Here is an 18,973-nt window from a genome sequence, read left to right as displayed (position 1 = left end):
TTGGATTGTGAAGGGGATTGGAAGAATGATCAATTTTTTCTTCAATAAAGCTAAAGAAATATCGAAAGAGGTGTCATTTTTTGGGGCCAATTGGGTGTGCATTGTCCAAGATTAGTGGGTAAATTTGTATTTTTAGATTTGCACTAATTGTTTGTTGCTGTAATTAAGTTGTGATCACGGATTTACGACTTATCCATGGAAGGAAGGCTGTTACATGGTTCCATCGCCGGGATGGTTGTCATGAGGACATGTATTTTTGAAACCTCACTAAACATTGGATTCATTTTTAATCACATGATTAAGTAAATGTTGCACATGTGAGGTGCAATTGGGGTTAAAGTAAATTTACGAGCCCGAGACCCGAAGAAATCACAGGATGTCAAAGGCAAAAGTTGCTATAAGTTATGCCCCATAGGTACTTGGTGGTATCTGATGCTAGTTGTTGTCCTAGGTCATCCATTTGGCCATAAGTGTCAGTTGGTGACACTAGAGAAGTGGTGTTTAATGGTACCTAATGCTAATTTGATGGTGAAAGATGGCGCAGAGACACTTGGGAATGGAAGTTGCCTAGCCAATTTAATTATTGGCCAGTCAGATTATTTTTCACGGTACCGAGATAATTATTAGATTAATTTTCAGTATTTAAAGACTGAAAATTATTATTTAATTATGAAAAGTGCTAGAAAAACCATTTGCAAGGCTGCCACTTGTCAAAAATGCCCATGCAAGACTGAAAAACGTCTTTAGAGGCTGGAGAGAGGATGCTAGTCTGATTTTCAGCCATTAAAGGATCTGTTGAGGTTGCCAAGGGCAGGAAAAGACCAATCAATAGTAGGAGATAGCATCTACAGGCTGTTGAGATAGGGCAACAGCAGTAAATGACTGATTTTCTTTAATTCTTTGCATCTACAAGCTATTGTGGCAGAGCAGCAGCTGCATTTGACTGATTTTCAGTCATTCTTCGTGGCAAAACTCTGAATTTTCTCTCTCTACAGCTTTCCATCTCCTCTTTCAGCCATTTCACAGCCTTGCTCCGAAGATCCAGCATTTGGATCCTTGGAGGCTGAGAAATTTCAGATTTCTCTGTTGTAAACCCAAATCTGCAGTAGAAATTAGGGTTTAGGAGTAGTCTTGGGAAGCATGCAAGGAATTGGAAGCTCCAAGACTTGGATTCAGCAGGACTAAAGCTGTTTTAGCCTATTCAAGTGGAGGGACCAGCAAATAATTGAATTTGGGGCATTTTCCATCTCCATCAAAGCGGGTGAAGGCCAATTGATTGCCCGAATCAAGGGGCAAATCGGATTAAAGACTTGCTAGTGATTCATCAAAACAAGATGAATACCGAAAGGGATTGGGAGAATCCCATTGTAAATCAACTTCTTCGTCAATAAAGCTAAAGAAATACCGAAAGAGGCGCCAATTTTGGGGCCAATCTAGTGTGCATTGTCCAAGATTAGTAGGTAAATTTGTATTTTTAGATTTGCACTAATTGTTTGCTGCTGTAATGAAGTTGTAATTAGGGATTTACCACCCATCCACAGAAGGAAGGCTGGTTACATTTGTAGTCTTGGGGGTCCACTGGGCAACCACCATGCAGCCTTTGTCCGATACCTTGGCTACTTTGGGGTGGGACGCCTTGGGATAAAACTAGGTTGGCCTTCTTTTCTAATCATGTTTTGGGCTTGAGAGGGGGTGTTGAGCTAAAAAATGCATTAGATGTTGATTAGCCTCTTAAACAACCCTAAACATGCTTAATTAATGAAAAACCCTAAAACTGGGAATGATTCAAAAGAGTTTCTATGTAAACCTTAATTTAGGAGGGTCCATCTACATCTGTCATCTATAAATAGACATATTCCTGACCATTCAGCCTATACTTTTGTGTAGGTTTCTCACTCTACTGTGCAGATTTTAGCCTAGGGTTGTGCATGTCCAATGGATGAGTCAACTCGTTTGATCCGTCTAGTTTTGTCTATTGCATTTGGACCCGTTCAATATGATCCCTGTACATCAATGGTAAGTTTTTGGTCGTTTATCCTTTCTTAAGGAGAGGCAAAGACAAACGGAAATAGAGATTACATGCATCATAATTGAGTGTAATCTCACTCTCCATATTCTCAAAATGGATCGATGGAAGTGGATGGTGAAAGCCATTGCCAACATTGGTCCATGTGAGGGATGATATGGTGTCGCATACAATGATATGCGTACCGAGAAATTCAATGAGGAGTAAGAGAGGATTGATAAGTTCTTTGAGCTGGTGTGTGTTGGTTGGACGAAGCATGGATGCTCTATCGTATCCAATGGATGGAGTGACCGTAAAAAAAGAGGATCATCAACACCCTCATATCTTATCCACTAGGCATATATTTCCTATGAACGGTGGATGCGGACACAAGGGGAAGGAGAACCATAGGCTTGTTCATGTATCGGCATACATGGCAAGCGATCATTGAGATAATGCTTCTAAATTCATTACTTTGCAATCTCTCTTTTTTTTAAACCTCCCAAATTTATTCTTACTTCATTGTGTTTAATCTTGTAGATTGGGCCGCAAAATGTGGTGCAAGTTGTCATGGACAACACCTTGAATTGTGCATCTATGGGGCAGAAATGGGAAGTTGAGTTTCCATCCATAGTATGGATGCCATGCGCTACACATTGTCCAGATCTTCTTATGGAAGATATAGGCAAGTTGGAGTGGGTGGCAAGGATTGTTAACGATGCTTACATAACCGTTGGCTTCGTCAACTCCAAGGTCCAAGTTCTTGCGATTTATTGCTTATACTCGGACTTGGAGTTGAAGAACCCTTTGAAGACTTGGATGTGGCTATGTGGCTTCTCCTCGAGTGTCTCTATACGTTTGCAAAAGCTACAAAAAATGGTCGTCTTAGGTAAGTTGAAGGAGTAGCTTGAAGGAGAGTCCACATCAAGCCAAGTGGAAGCAAAGGCCGTTCAAAGCCTTTGCTTAAAGGAGGAATTTTGGATGGATGTGAGAGGCATTGTGATTGTTATCACTCCTATCTACAAGGTGCTTCACATAAGGGACTTGGAGGGGGATACTATTGACCTGCTCTATTATCTTATGGAGGATGTGATGGAGGAGATATAATCATCGACCATCTTGGATAGGGAGGCCTTTTTTTCACAATATTTTTTTTATTTTCTTTAAAAAAAGATTTATGTCTCTTTTTAGTTTTAGAATTTATAATTAACGCATGGTAACTACGAAATGCATTTCACTGGTACTGAAATGTGAAATGCTTGAAATGTATCAGTGAAATGCGAAATGCCCCGAGTGAAATGACTGACTGAAACCACATTTTAAATTGGAAAAAAATCATTTTTTCTTGCTCTTTTTGAGAGTTTTTAGACACTCTACATATAAGATAGACATCTTTTGTTGACATGAAAGTATTCGCCTCATATAAATATATAAGTTACAACTGATTATTTATAAAGAAAACTATCTCGTATATATATTATTCAATTGTTTCACTTGGTGTTTCTTTTGGGACTTGCCCAAAGGTGAAACATTTTGGAGTGAAACGTAACGTTTTAAGGGTGACATGTTTTGGGGGTGAAACATTTAGCGATTACCTTGAATTCACATTGTCTCACTCTTTTTCTTTTGCAATTTCACCTCTATTCTCTTACACCTATTGTAGTGACGTCTTCCCCTAATAGAGATGATATTCTCTTTTTGATGAAGAAGAGATGGGAGTGGATGAAGCGAACCATACACGAGTTTATGATACTCTTACTTCCTACCTTCAAAAAGTCCTCTCTCTTCATGGATGACAATGTCTTTACCAACCGTGATGCCTTTTTTCCAAAGGCTTTAGCGGAAGAGTACCATAGCGTCTTCCTCCAAGAGCTTATTAATTATAGTGATCAAAGGGGCATCACTTTCGAATCTACCATTTGTTGAAAGTGGGAATCGTTGGTGAATCCCTTTTTTTGGTGGGAGTCATTTGGCTACCAATCGCTCCATCTTCAAAGAGTGGCCTTATGCATTTTTGCACAGGTTAGAAAATATCATCTTTTTTCATTTGATTCTAATTACAACTTGCAAGTTTGAAGTTTAAACTTATTTTCTCTTCATATGATTTAGGATTGTTCATCGATGCATTTGAGAGGAATTGGTTCGTCTATTCCCTCGTACACACTAAAGTTTGTAATAAGCTAAGTGTGCGGCGATTTGAGCGACTAATTTATTGTTGCTCCAATTTATGCATGCTATGCAATATGTGTGAGATGTCTATGGCAAGACATGTATCGTATATCCAATTTTTATAGTTTTTAGTTTATAACTTTATTCATAAATTATGAAATATATTAGAGATGTTTCATTTGTTTAATCTAAGTTTTTCATCCTTTAAATGTACAGGTGAATGTGGATGCACTCAAGCTGTCGAGTAGCACACTTAAAAGTGTGACTCGCAAAAGGGACTTTGAGGAGCAAATATCTGGGGACCTTTATTTGAAGCTGGAGGAGATAGACCAGCAGGTCCCTCACACTTGTGCATGCGGAGCTCGTGTTGTTATTCGCCCTCGCGTTGGTAGTGATGGAGCTTCCACTTCGGCATGCACATTGGCTATTCATGATGCTTGTGGGATCCTTAGATGCTACATGAAGCGTAGGAGTGGCTCGAGAAGTACTCCTAGTTTGGCCCAAGAGGATATATCTATCACTACCTCTCACATAGAGCTTAGAGAGCCCGAGTATGATGACGAGGGCGATGTCAATAGTAAGGGTGATTTTGTTGAGGAGAGTGATGGCTCCTCAAGCGGGGACGAGGATGCTTCTATCTTCGAAGCCTAGAGTGATATGAGCACTTAGAGTGATCATGTATCTTGATTTCGATTGAGCCATGGATGATGGCTTTTATCTCAATCCATTTTTATATACTTTTTGTATGAGATTGCCTATTTAGTTGAGAATAAAGTTGTTGGTTTCATTATTCATACTATACTATTGGGTCTTAACTCTTGAGTCTTATTGCAACTATCTCTTGCACTTACTTTTGACTTGGATCTCTAAGTTTATATTTTAAGTCCAAACATTAAGTATAGACTTAAAATCATATGTATATATATATTTTCATCAGATGTAGGTCCAATATTTATTTGAAGGGGAGAATGCGCAATGGAAGTGCGAGATAGAAGTGAGAGCAACAATGTTTAGAGTGTGAGAGAGTGAACACAGAGAGATAGGTGTACCAGATTATGATGGTACACAAATAATAAAAAATATATTTATATGTTAGGGTACAATAAGGGTGTGTTCACACCCATATAACTTTCTACATGGAGATGAAGGGTGTGTTCACACCCATATAACTTTATACATGGAGACGAAGGGACTTTACACCCAACAGCCTTCCACTTAAAGGCCGGAAGTGGTATCTTTAGCCAAACTTCCACTAATTGGATACAATGCCCATGTCGAGCCTTTGCAAGACTCTTAGTGAGAACATCTGTTGGGTTATCTTGGGTTTTGATCTTAGCTACTATGACATGACCATCATCCAAGACCTGTCGAATGAAGTGATACCATACATTTATGTGTTTGGTACGTGCATGGAACATGGCATTCTTAGCTAGACATACTGCACTTTGGCTATCACAACCAAGCATTAGAGTATGTGAAGAAAGACCAGAATCCTTGACTAGACGGCCAAGCCAAATAGCTTCCTTAGAAGCTTCAGTGGCTGAAATATATTTAGCCTCTGTAGTATTCATTGCCACAATTTTCTGCAACCTTGAACACCAAGAGACAGAGCAGCTAGAAACGTCAGAAATGTTGAGAAACGAAACGTCAGAAACACGTTTCGTAAGTTTCTTTCAAAAGGGGGTAAAATAAGAAACACGGGTTTTTTATATAGGGATCTTCCAATAGTTTTCATGGATTCCCTCTTCCCTAGGGACTAGTTTGGATTGAATCTAAATAATAATTTCATACTTGAGAATAATTTCCTTGGAGTTTCGTGGGTCGTTGCCCACAATTAATTAAAATCTTGGTTAGTTTAATTACGAACAACATCCTTTGGCAATTTCATATTGAGCTCTCTTATATAACGAGGATTAGCATCCGTGATTGCCCATTAGAGATTCCGTTCAATCAACACAATAAAGCTTGAGTGATAATAGAGTTAATTGAGAATAATACGTTACATATCCATGATCCATTATTAACTTGTCACTTATGTCAAAGTTAGTCTTTGGACAAGCTATACTATGGTTTAGAACTCGAATATTATGATTCATACATATCATACAAAGAAAATTGAAATTCACATGTAAATAGCCTATCTACAATATGGATTGAGTCAAGTTGCAACATCATGATCCTCATTTCAAGACAATTTGACAAAATGTCAAAATTGAGAATGAATCATAATGTATCATAAATAACTCATAAATGAGACTAAAGTCGTATGGTATTCAACTCTCAAGACAAGAATAGATACTAGATTGACAAAGTCCAACAACTAAACAAAATCACAAAAAAATTAGTCTCTCATCCAGAATCTTGAGCCCTCAGGAGTCATTACACATCATCAACATTTGCCCAATAGTTTTTGTTAAAAAAACCATGTTTTGGGTTTCAACTCACCCAAAAAAAAAAGAAAAAAAAAACACCCACGTTTTTTACTCTAAAAAATGTTTCGTACTTTAAGAAACGTTTCATAAGTTTCAAATTCAAAGAAACGTGTTTCTTAGCTGCTATGCCAAGAGATAGCCCCACCAACCAAAGTAAAGACATATCCACTAGTAGATTTTCTAGTGTCGAGATCTCCTGCCATGTCTGAATCATAGAATCCCTGCAACTCTAGTATACCTTGTCCATAGCATATATACTTCTCTTGTGTACATTTCAAGTATCAAAGATACATTTCACTGCTTCCCAATGCGGCTTGCCAAGGTTAGATATGAATCTACTAACAACTCCCATTGTATGAGCAATGTCAGGGTGAGTTGCAACCATGGCATACATCAAATATCCACAAGTTGATGCATAAGGTATACCCTTCATAGTACTAGCAACTACATCATTCTTTGGGTAATCAACTTTGTTAAGCTTTGTATGTGGCAGTAAAGGCACACTAAGAGGCTTAGCATCAACCGTATTAAATCTATCAAATACTTTGCTAATGTACTTGTCTTGTTAGATAAACAACAAATGCTGCCCTCTATCTCTTTTAATGTGTATGCCCAAAATGTGTTTAGCTTCCCCTAAATCTTTTATTCAGAGGACTGAACTCAGCTACCTTTTAAGAGGATTCAAAGTACTCTTATGCTTTCGTGCAATCAGCATGTCATCCACATATAGGACTAACACAATAAGGCTTTCATCATCAGCCTTTTTAGTGTATAAGTAGTGATTTGCATGACTATGTTTAAATCCATGGCTGAGCATGAAGGTATCAAACTTTTTGTACCACTGTCTAGGGGCTTGTTTCGGCCCATATAAGTGCGTTTCAACTTACAAACCAAATGCTCTTTCCCTGGAATAGCAAGACCTTCGGGCTATTTCATAGACAACTCTTCATCTAGGTCACCATGAAGAAAAACATTTTTTACATCCATCTAATCCAACTCTAAATCCAAGGATGTAGTGAGAGCAAAAAAAAAACAGGGAGCATAGTCATCTTCACTACTCGTGAAAAGATCTCGTGGAAGTCTATGCCTTTCTTTTGTGTATGGCCCTTAGTAACTAACTATGCCTTGTACTTGGGCTTCCCATCAATATATTTCACCTTGTAAACCCATTTGTTAGGGATAGCTACAAGCTCCCATGTGTTATTTGCATACAAAGACTTCTGTCAAAGTAGCAACAGCCTTGAATATAGACTGGAAAATGGCAAACGCAGGAGGAAGGAGCCGCCAATTAGGGTGTTGATGCAATGGAAGAAGAAGAGAAGTGGATGCCGAACCCGCCACCGGTCTTTGCCTTCACTGGAGTGGAGGATCTTTGCCACTGTTTGAGCAGATCGAGCTCTGATACCATGTCAAAAGATGACGTACCAGCGAGATAGTAGGGTTTGCGGGGAGAAAAACAGAGTGAACTCGGCAAACACGGAGAAGAGAAGAGAAGAGAAAAAACTTTGATGAATGGAATGATGAAGATCTGAATCATGGAGTGAATGTGATACAAGGGAACAAGGATGCCATAGTAGAAAGAAGATGATGAAGAGAATCACGAACCACGAACCGCAATGTCCTCTTGAAGGGGTGTGAGGGTAGTGGAGAGGTTGGAGAGAAGAGGTGACGGACTGAATGAATGAGCCGTGAAGAATGAGTGACAGAGGTAGCCTATAAATAGGCAAGAGACTGTCTAGGGTGGCACTTGAAGGGAGGGCGCTAGCTGTCTAGGGTGGCGTCCCACTGTGGGCGCCCAACCTCTTTTTGGGGTTGTCCACTGTGAAACCCTAAATGCAAAACATAGAACACAAAATTGCGGGTGAAGGGTTTCTCAACAACTTCATCTCTTCCTACATAGCAAGCTTCCACTTTCTCTTATTTTCACATGATTGTGCCTCTCTAAATTTTAGAGGCTTACCTTCATCAATGAACAAAATGCAATCCAAAGATGGTTGAAACCTCTTTGGCTGCCTTTTGACACGTGTAGACCTTACCCAATGACCTATATTGTTAGGCAATGGGCCTACATCCTTAGGTATGTGCACACCATCACTTGGTTGCTGATTTCTAGTATTTCCTTCTTGTTGTAATCTGTTTTCAGCATGTTCTTCTTGCTGTCCTATTCCATCTTGTGTATCTATTTACTCTCCGTTATCTTTTGGCTGTAACACAATGGGTTGCTGCTCATTTTCAGCATAAAAAGGAATAGAATCTTCAGCTAATGGTTGCTGAATGGCTGGCTGTTCATGCTGAAATTTGACCTTCTTTTTGTCAAGGTCACCCTATGTAGCATGTCTCATCAACTTTGCCTTATTAAATACTATGTCTCGGCTGCGTACTATCTTCTTGCCTTGAGGAAGCCAAACTCTATAACCCATCTCTCCCTCATCTCCATATCCCATGAAGATGCCCTGGATGGATTTTATGTCTAGTTTGGTCCTCTAATCTACAGGTACATGTACAAAGGCATCACAACCAAAGACACGCAAATGGTCATATGAAGTAGGTTTGTTTGGTCCCCTGATCTACAGGTACATGCACAAAGGCATCACAACCAAAGACACGCAAATGGTCATATGAAGTAGGTTTGCCAGACCAAACCTCTTTAGGAATGCCATTTTCCAATCCACGATTTGGAGAGTGATTCCATATATAAACTGTAGTCTAAGAGCCTCTCCGCAGAACTGCCGTGGGAGATTAGCTCTGGATAGCATGCATGTGTCTCTCTCACAAAGTGTGCGATTATATCTTTCAGCTACCCCATTTGATGCAGGATTATAAGGGGCTGTCAACTCTCTCTTAATGCCATGCATCTCACAAAACTTTTTGAACTCGTTAGAAACATACTCTCCCCTATTATCCGTTCTTATAGCTTTAAACTTAAGCCCTTTCTATGTGGCAACAAAAGCATGAAACCTTTTAAAGCATCCAAAACTTTCTTTTTGCTCTTTAACACATACACCCATGACTTTCTACTGAAATCATCAATAAAAGTGACAAAGTACCATGCACCCCCATATGAATTAACAGGCATAGTACACACGTTCGAGTGTACTAAATCAAGAGCATTGGACTTCTTAACAACACTAGAGTAATAAGGAGACTTCAAACGTTTTCCATATATGGAATCATTACAAAAGTCGAGACCAAAGCCTTTTACATCAAATCTCCCTAAAGAGAATAGAGCCTGAAGGCCTTTTTGGCTCATATAGTCAAGTCTTTTGTGCTAAAGTTCCATTTGTGAATGAACTTTAGCTACAACCAAGAACTTGCCAGGTAATGCTTTACAATGCAAATAATACAAAGTCCCCCTTTTGTTGCCTTTAACAATCAGCATAGAGCCCTTGTGGACCTTCCAAGATCCACCACCAAAGGTTGTAAAATACCCTCTTGCATCAAGCTGCCCACTTTATGCCAAGTACATATTTGACATCCTATAAAATCAACTCTTGGCTGTTTTCAAGGACCAAGTGAATGGTACCTACACCCTCTATCTCACATGCATAGATGTTGCCCAAGTAAACCTTGCTTAGGCAACCTGCAATGTATGTAGAAAATGACTCCAAAGAGGGAGTAACATGAAAAGGGACACTGCTATCCTCTATGATTGGGACAGCTCATCATGGGCTGAAAGTTAAGGCATCAAGCATTTTCTTTTTGGTGATGTGCATATCACTTGTTGCTGCCATAACATCTACATCATTGCAAGGATGGTGTCTCAAAGGATGATGCCAATATTGACAACTTGATGTTGCCTCCTGAAAGGGTCCTAAGAAAGTGCATTTATTTGATCAATCATATCACTTAATTTGTTGCATCTTCCAGTACATGAAGACTATTGAAGGGAGTGTTCACACAAAAAATTGAGGTTTAAGAAAGAAAAAATTGCAAACTCTCAAAAAGACCTTCAAATTTTAAAGAGGATTTAGAGCTTGGAAATGTATAAATTTTTAGTGATAAGAATGGAAAAATGCATCTATAATATCTCTTACTGTATGATTCCTTGAAGCTATCACCTGACCTATGCAACACACAAAGGGTGCTTTCAAGCATCTTCTCTTTATAACATATTTTTCTTTTTATGTTTTTCCTTTTGTACTACACTATATTTTAGATTTTAAGAAGCATTTTGACTATTTGTAGGATAGTAAGCACTCTCGATTATTTATAGGCCTTACTAAGCTCACACACACACACACACACACACACACACACACACACACACACACACACACACACACACACACACATTGATGGTGCCCCGTTGAGAGAAATAGTGCGATATCATTAGAGCTTGCCAAAGGTGAGTTCAACACCTACAATAGGTGTCACAAGGTGGAACCATGGTCACATTCTCAACAAACTTATATAGGTATATTCTCTCTCTCTCTCTCTCTCTCTCTCTCTCTCTCTCTCTGTGCTATAGTAGAAACATAGTGAGGATCTCACATGTGCATGGTTACATGATTGCAAACTTACTTCATGTCTAGCCTTTCTATTTCCATCTCTCCTATGCTTTTTGGGACCTTCATTGCATTCTCTCTCTCTCTCTCTCTCTCTCTCTCTCTCTCTCTCTCTCTCTCGTGTGTGTGGAGCTTTTAGGTTTCCTATGGTGCTTTTGGCCCTACAACCTAGGCACACATTTTTATTATAAGCTTCACTTATGAGGGTCCATTGCTCATTGCTAATTATACAAGCATTTCCAATTGCTCTTGGTCTCTATGCATCCTATCATTCTGACCATGCACAATACATGCAACATTATTGATCTCTCCCATATATTATTGATTTGGAGATGCATATCTATTCTAGTATGCATGGCTTAAAAGTAAGGTACATTACTAAGAGTGGTTTTTTTCTTATAGATTAAAAGAGTAATTAGAATGATATCTATCCCAAAAAGGGTTGCAGTTGGAGGATTTCTTTCCTTACCTTAAGTCTTGTTCAATAACTCTTTGGTCTATAGCCTATGATTAATTTTTATCTTAAACAATCTGCAAACATGGGCATACTCTTTTGATTAGATAGGTATGCATTAAGATACATAATAATGCATGGAACTAGCATTGACAAATGGTATATTCAAACATTTATGTCAATTCATTCATTCCATGGTTAGCCATCTTCAAATTTAGGAAAGAGCTCCCATGGGTTTCAATTTGGGATCAATGCACCATGAATATTCAGCAATACATCAACTCAATATGTCACGTGCTTGCTAACAATTCCCTGGCATCACGTTTTAATGGTTCATCATAGAACTATCCTAGACGGCTTCGCCTAGCACTTGTGAGAATGCACGGGGTCTATCGTCTAGGTTTCCCAGAGTCCACCCCATAACGGAAGGTACCGGCCTTCCCCATGAGGATCAACCTACCGGGTTCCTAATTTGATAACTCAGGTCTCGATATATTAGCTAGCTTCATCGGAGGTGTCCCACAAGGGCTTCTTGTTCGACTGGAGAGATCGTAGGTACCGTTGGTTCATGGAGTGCAACACTTTTTTCTAGTAACTGGTTAGGATTTAGGGAACCCTAACGGAGTTCTGGCACAACTATCGCACCTTTCCCCTAAGATAATTTCTGATCAGGGTTTTAAGACCTGACCCTAGGTAAGTCAACACTCGGCTCTGCCTAATTTTTCCTAACTAATGTTTCGTTCAATCTCTTGAGAGAAGCTCCTAGCTTATCGGGACCACCCATCCTTAGGACAGATATATTAGGGATCTCGCCCACCTGCTTCCCACAAATGGTTTTCTTTAGTTTTCTAATTATCTATTACATTAAGTTATGGCATATAAAAGCAGCTTCGTTAATTAACCCAATTATCATAGGTTCATTCGTGCAATTTTACGGCGCAACACAAAGACAGAGAAAACAGTCTTTTGGCAAAATATATTTATTTATTATTTCGCAAAGTTATTTACAATGATTTTTCATTTTTGCCTACGCAGAAGATAATCCTCAGTTCACCGGAAAATCCCTTCTATCTGCGCAAAAGAAAAGAAACCCTCTAAGATTTCCATTCCTTCATTAGTATCAGGGACTCAAGGATCCCATTCTGATTCGTGTGAGGGTCAGACTGTTTTTAGGAGCGATCGAGAGATTTATGGCCAGAGCCCCCCTGACACTCTCGCCTCCTCCTGCCTAATGGATTTCTTACCGAGCGACCTCTCACCGTTGGGGCCGGTCCAAAGCTCCTCGCGGCCGTATAAAACGATCTCCCTTGGAGTAGGGTTTCGCGTCTAGCTGTGGGGGAGGCATAGCGCAATCTTTCCTCTTATTATCCTGATTATATATTTACAATCAGATCTACTTGCTACAAGTACAATCAATCTTTCTTGTCCAACCATCAATGCGTGCACGAATAAAAAAGAAACAAGAGCAAGTGTTTTTAGCATGGGAAATAGTCCCACCCAAATCTAGGGTTTCTATTTTAAGGTCCCATCTTATTCTTAGGGTTTCGCTTTCCACTTGTAACTCTTTTTCGAGACGCAAGTTATTTCATGAATCTAATTAATTATTAGAAGTTTATTTTATCCTTATGAAAAATTTGGTATTTTCACCCTAAAAGATAATATGGGCATTTATTCCTATAGTAGGCAATTCATGCGCTGCGCTGCCCTAACCCGCGCTTAGCAAGATTTCAAATGCTTTTCCAAGTTTGTTTAGACTTTAAAATTTGTATCGATAAATTCTTATCAATGTCCAACAAGTCCTACAAACTTTCAATATTTATTTAATTTCCTGATATTGATAGTTTCAGGGTTGTTGAGTATTTCATAGTTGTTCTCACTTCAACATTCTCGATATTTTAGGTTAGGTTATCTCGCTGATTCATACGTGGGTCAGCTCATGATATTGACGCTTCGCTAATATAATCATTAATATTAACATTATGTGTGTTTTCAACAAGAAAATAAATTTTATTTTATTCTAATCATATTCTATGGTTTAATTGATGATGTTTGACAATTTGCCAAACTTTCGACGTTATTTAGAAAGATCAATTTTCATTTAACTATATTCTAAGTGCAATGTTGATTGTTTTTCTGAATATTTTATTCTAGGCAATGTAAAAATCATAAGTGTAATTTTTCTTTCATCTTTTAGACATTGAATTATATTTTCACACATCTAATTTATGTGCGTCTAGTATATATTTTTCTATACAATTTTCGTTGATTTAATGCATTGATTATTTTATGATATTATTTAAATGATTTTTCATAAATTATTATAAAATTCATATGCGTCTGTTTATCGTTAGCAAAATGAAATAGAGTTAGTCACATTCAAGGAAAAATTATAAAATATTCAATTTCCTAAAAACGTCTACTATTTTATTATTATTATGATCATATGTGTCTTTAACTAAATAACAATAAATATCGCAAAATAAACCATAATTAAAATATTTTCTTAATGCTAGGCTAAACGACAGTTTATATGAATTTTCATTAGAATGCGTTTATAATCGTTTAAAGCCAAACAAAGCAATAAGCTTATAAAATATTAATTTTTTCTAAACCGACGAGATGTTACCTCTCTTAGGTTTGCTGTGACGGGGGTCTCGCCAATTCCTACCGTGTCATTTTTTCCATCGGCCCCGTTCCTTGCTTCCCTTGCTTCAAATGGGCTTTTTGAATTTCTGCGGCCTCGCGAAGCCATTGGATGTTAGATGAAATTGACGTGGTTGTTCAGGGAGAGTTGTGGTCATCCAAATTTTTTTTGCTAGTGTTTCGCCTAACGATTTGGTCGTATGGAACAAAAGCGTTAAAGGAGGTAGAGAAAATGAAAATGAGGTAAAAGGGAGGGGGGGTTTATTTTTCTCTTTCAAGGCTAAAGCTTCAATGGATAAGAGAAGTAGAGAAATTTTGACATCATCAGAAGGTCTTCATTTTTTTGTGTAGGAGAGGGGGTGTATTTACAGGCATGAGGAAGAGTATGCAGTCGACTAATTCATTTTGGCTACTTGTCAAGAGTCAATTGAGCTTTTATAAATATTCATTTTGATTGCTTACCTATTGGATGGTGGCATGGGGATGATTTTTTAATACTTTCTCTCCCTTCAGGCGTAAAAAAGGTAATGTATTTTGGCCTATTTTTTCAAAAATGTATTTTTTTCTTCAAAACGACTTCTTTTGGTGGTTTTTGGCTTTGTTACTTCATGACTTATCTAGTATATAAAGTCATGTCATACTCTTTTATACTTAACTTACTCAATATCATGCTCGTTTTTGCGCGTTCTTCATCTACTAATTGAGGCTTTTGCAAATTGTCTTGCGGTTACAAAATCAATACGATTATCGACGCATTAAATGGAATCGAGAATGCCAAATCAAATATAATGCGGAGAAAATTATATGATGAAGTCGTCGTAATATTATTTATGAGGTGTCTTTGCTTTTTGTTGGTTGGGAACATTGAGGCGTCTTCTCATGTCGGATTGCGGAATTGATTTAATATGAGACTCGATATCAAGAAAATTATGTGCGGTCACTTATGTGACAGCTCGATGAGTAATTTTTAAAACGCCTGAAGCCCAAATTTGTTTCTTGATATGAAGTGCTGTGGTGGGAATATTACACAATAGGAGCTGCCTAACATGTATACTGTTTACATATGTGCCCAAATCAACTTCTGATACCCAAATAACAAGAAATTCTCTACAATTTCTCCATAATCTCACAAATGGGAGATAAATAACTCAAATTATACTGCTTTCAGGACCAAAATTGCTTCAGCAATGTCCCCAAAGTGCATTTCACACATCAATTTTGCTAAATTCCACAAATTTCAGCAAAATCTCCAAAATTTCACTGACCAATCTGGCCCAATTGCATTAACACATCTTCTTGAGAGCATAAAACAAGCAAATTTGGTAAAATTCTACAAAATTTTGCAAAAGCCACAAATTTCTTGGGTCCAAATGTGCACCAATGTTAGTAAATTCGGCTCAGCTGAGAAAAAGTTACTAACGCATGAAAAACCCCAAAATTTTCCCAAGCCAATGTGCACAATGTTTGCAATTTCTGGGTCAAATGTCATTGTTGTGCATGAACATCAAATTTGGGAAAAGCCCCAAATTTCTGCCATGAAATTGCTGAAAAAGCTTAACTATGCTTCCACGTGTGAATCGGGGCTTGAATAAAGTGATGACCTAATGTTTCTTTGCGCAGACAAGCTGGAGCTGACTCACTCGAACTTCGAGAAGCGTGTACACCTTAGCCGCAGCTCTGATATGAGTTTGAAGGGGAGTGCGCAATGAAAGTGCGAGATAGAAGCGAGAGTAGCAGTGCTTAGAGTGAGAGAGAGTGAATGCAGAGTGATAGGTGTACCAGATTGTGATGGTACACAAAGAATAAAGAATGTGTTTATATGCTAGGGTACAATAAGGGTGTGTTCACCCCCATATAATTTTACACACAGAGACAAAGGGACTTTACACCCAACATTATTAGTCCGATTAGTACTGTTCTAGTATTTGATTTCACTAATCGGACACCATCAGATGTGACAACCCTGTTTCAACCATCAGCCACCTTCCATCTGTTGTTCGGCCATCATCGAATGTAGCCCATTACCATCCAGTCATAGGCGGCATTTTTCTAGTCATCGCCTTGTTTTTTGGAGGTCTCCATGTGTTACGTTATCATAGCACTAGATCAGCTTGTGTTTTTAGCATTTGGTGCCAGGTGATAGATTGTTGCCATCTCTACCTGTGTTTTTGCTGTCTGGCAGGCCACCTACATCATAAACACCTCTCTTGTTATTGCTTGATAGTTCTCTACCTCGAGTGATTAGTTTTGAGCCTTCTTTGGTGGTACATTGCTCTGTTTACCAAATTGCAGTCTTCAATTGCTGTGTTTTGGTGACTAGCTTGCTGCCCTTCATTATTTAGCACTCTCTCATCTCCGATTAGTGGTTATAGCACTCTGGATCCGTCTTTGATGGACGTCACACTCCGACCATGTATTGCTTTGCCCGTGAGCATTCTATATACTCTTACATTCATTTACTCCTTTGATTCATTCACTTAAAAGTTCTCCTTCTCTCTTTGTTTGTGTTCGTTCTTTGTTTGTGTTCATGTTTTTGTGTTTTGAGTTTTGAGTCTTCCTTTTTGCTTTTAGGGTTTGAGTTTTGCATGTTATTGTTTGTGACTTTGTGGTTTTGTCATGGTCGTACTGTGTGTGTTTCCCTAGTGCAAACGCTAGCAATTTCTTCACAAACATAACACAAGCCATAGTCACAATGAAAGGGACTGGACATCAAACTCAGCTTCTAGCCATAGAGACAAATTGGGCTCACCCCGAGCCTAGGAGCTAGTAGCACTCTAGTTCACGACCACATCCCAAGGGTTGGCGTCCCATACCACCAGCCCACACCGTCCAAGTATATGGATGTGTTGGCCAATGGGCCAAGACTCCAAGAGTGGTGATCACACAATGAATGTGCACAATAGGGCCTTGAGTCCTATTTATAGGACTCGGATGCCCCTACCGTGAGGTGCCCTTAGTGCATTCAAACTAAGTCACTTCATGTCCACTTTGACCAATGCTACTAGTGCCCATCCGGATGCCTAGGGACATAATATTTGCCCTGCTGGTTACTTTTGTATTTGTGCAATAGTCACAGTTTTCTTTAGGTAGGCCACAAGAGTAGCTCTGTATTTACTTAGCCATTGTGGCCTCATGAAAAGAGCTAATTGACAGCAAAGCTGCAGAAAATCTGTTGTTATACTCTTTCAAAATAATAGACTGCAGTTCCTTGTAGTGATGGATGAAAAGTTACTCAGTCATCATGACCTCATGGAAAGAGCTAGCTGACAACAAAGCTGCCCAAGTTTTGTCGTTATACTCTTTAAATATGACACATTGCAGCTCCTTGTAATGATGCATGAAAAGTTATTCATAGAGCACGTATCCTAGGAACTCCATTTGATACTCACCATTTCAATTCAAGCAGGCTTTCAAGGATAAAAACAGATTATCTAATTCTCAACGACGCATTCCTGTGAATATATCTGTCTTTCCAAAAACAAAAGTCCTGAACTTTTTCTTGTTTTTAAGAATGGGAAATTTGAGATTAGTGCTCTTTGCTTGGTGTTAATAATAATGCTATGACATATTCAGCAAATACTTATCGAAAGTTGTAGCTTACCCTTGGCTTCCTTGTTACCTGCTTCCAATTAGCTGTGGGATGGCACTGCACTGCATCCAAATGGAAAGGAAAATGATATAAAGTCACCGGGGGATATGCTTAATGGCTTTGCTTCAAAAGTCAAAGAGCTCCAAGTTCAGAACAGAAAGTTTGAGGCGAGAGAAAAGGTTCTCATCTCTTCTTGATTGCCAAGTTCTGAAAAAGACTAGTCGAAAAAATCTGGCCTTTTTTTAACAATTATCAGATACAATTGGCTGAACATAGTTAATGCGTTTTAACTTCTGAAGCTGTTCATTTTTGTGAGGCATATCTTCTGTCTTTTTGGCAGGACTTGCTAACAAGAATTTCCGGAAATAATGTTGCTTATGCATCACTGAAGGATGCTCATACTAAGGCATTAGCTGAAATTAGCAATTTGAAGGAAATGTTGGAAAAAGAAAGGGCAGATTTGGCAACTGCAAAACTGCAAATACAAAGTATGTACTCTCTTACCTCATCCTGTTTCCAAGCTTGTATTCATTTGATTGTTCAAGTAGCTAATGGAGCTGTGGGTTGTTTTTTTTCCAGGAGACCATAAGATGGTTGAGGAGGTGAATAGAGAGAGTAAGCGACTGAAATCTGAGAAACAAAAAGTAAGGGCAAAGTTGATGTATGCTGTAGAGGTTTCTTGCTTAAAACCACAAAATGTCTAATTATTTTTGCCAAGTATGACCTTTGACAACCTTGAATACCTGAAGAAAGAAGCAGTTGTCATTGTTGATGTTTGTCATATTCTGGCTGTCAGCATGGATTAAGGAAGCTACTTTAAACTAAACAAAGTCACCAGTTTATTTGGCTTAGTTGGAGTCTCAGCTGTAGAGTTCATCCTGATTGAATTTTAGTTTTTGCAATTATGGATATAGTTGCTAGGGTTTCTGAAATGTGAGGTATGAAATGGATAAGCTATATAACTTCATATACATATAGAATCTGATTCGTGTGATGCAGCTGACACAGATTGATGATCAATCATGGTTTCTATAGTGTACAAATGATGATTCACGATTTCTATACTATACAAATGAACATTCAACATAACATCAACATTTATATGCATCATGATCCATTATCCATGACCAACATTGACTCCAATTATAGAAGAAGCATAGATGGACAACAACTCAA

At 38.5% G+C, this 18,973-nt stretch overlaps 1 protein-coding gene across 4 annotated transcripts in view; it reads left to right on the top strand.

Moving 5' to 3' along the window:
* The window catches only part of LOC148015627 (uncharacterized), a 214,619-nt gene that overhangs the window by 27,430 nt on the left and 168,216 nt on the right, over positions 1 to 18,973 (top strand). For 3 of the 4 annotated variants that reach the window (XM_087665363.1, XM_087665362.1, XM_087665365.1), the window contains exons 2-4: positions 17,842 to 17,976; positions 18,138 to 18,285; positions 18,377 to 18,441. In XM_087665363.1, the coding sequence (XP_087521489.1) occupies positions 17,842 to 17,976; positions 18,138 to 18,285; positions 18,377 to 18,441 (348 nt within the window). The remainder of the gene's footprint in view (positions 1 to 17,841; positions 17,977 to 18,137; positions 18,286 to 18,376; positions 18,442 to 18,973) is intronic. The other variant, XM_087665364.1, reaches the window with a different exon arrangement.

The sequence above is a fragment of the Lygodium microphyllum genome, chromosome 24 (assembly GCF_053477565.2).
Source record: "Lygodium microphyllum isolate KBCC chromosome 24, Lygodium_microphyllum_v1.1.10, whole genome shotgun sequence".
NCBI lineage: Eukaryota > Viridiplantae > Streptophyta > Polypodiopsida > Schizaeales > Lygodiaceae > Lygodium > Lygodium microphyllum.
The sequence above is the reverse complement of the archived record's forward strand: the minus strand, read 5'-3'. Positions and strand labels throughout refer to the sequence as shown.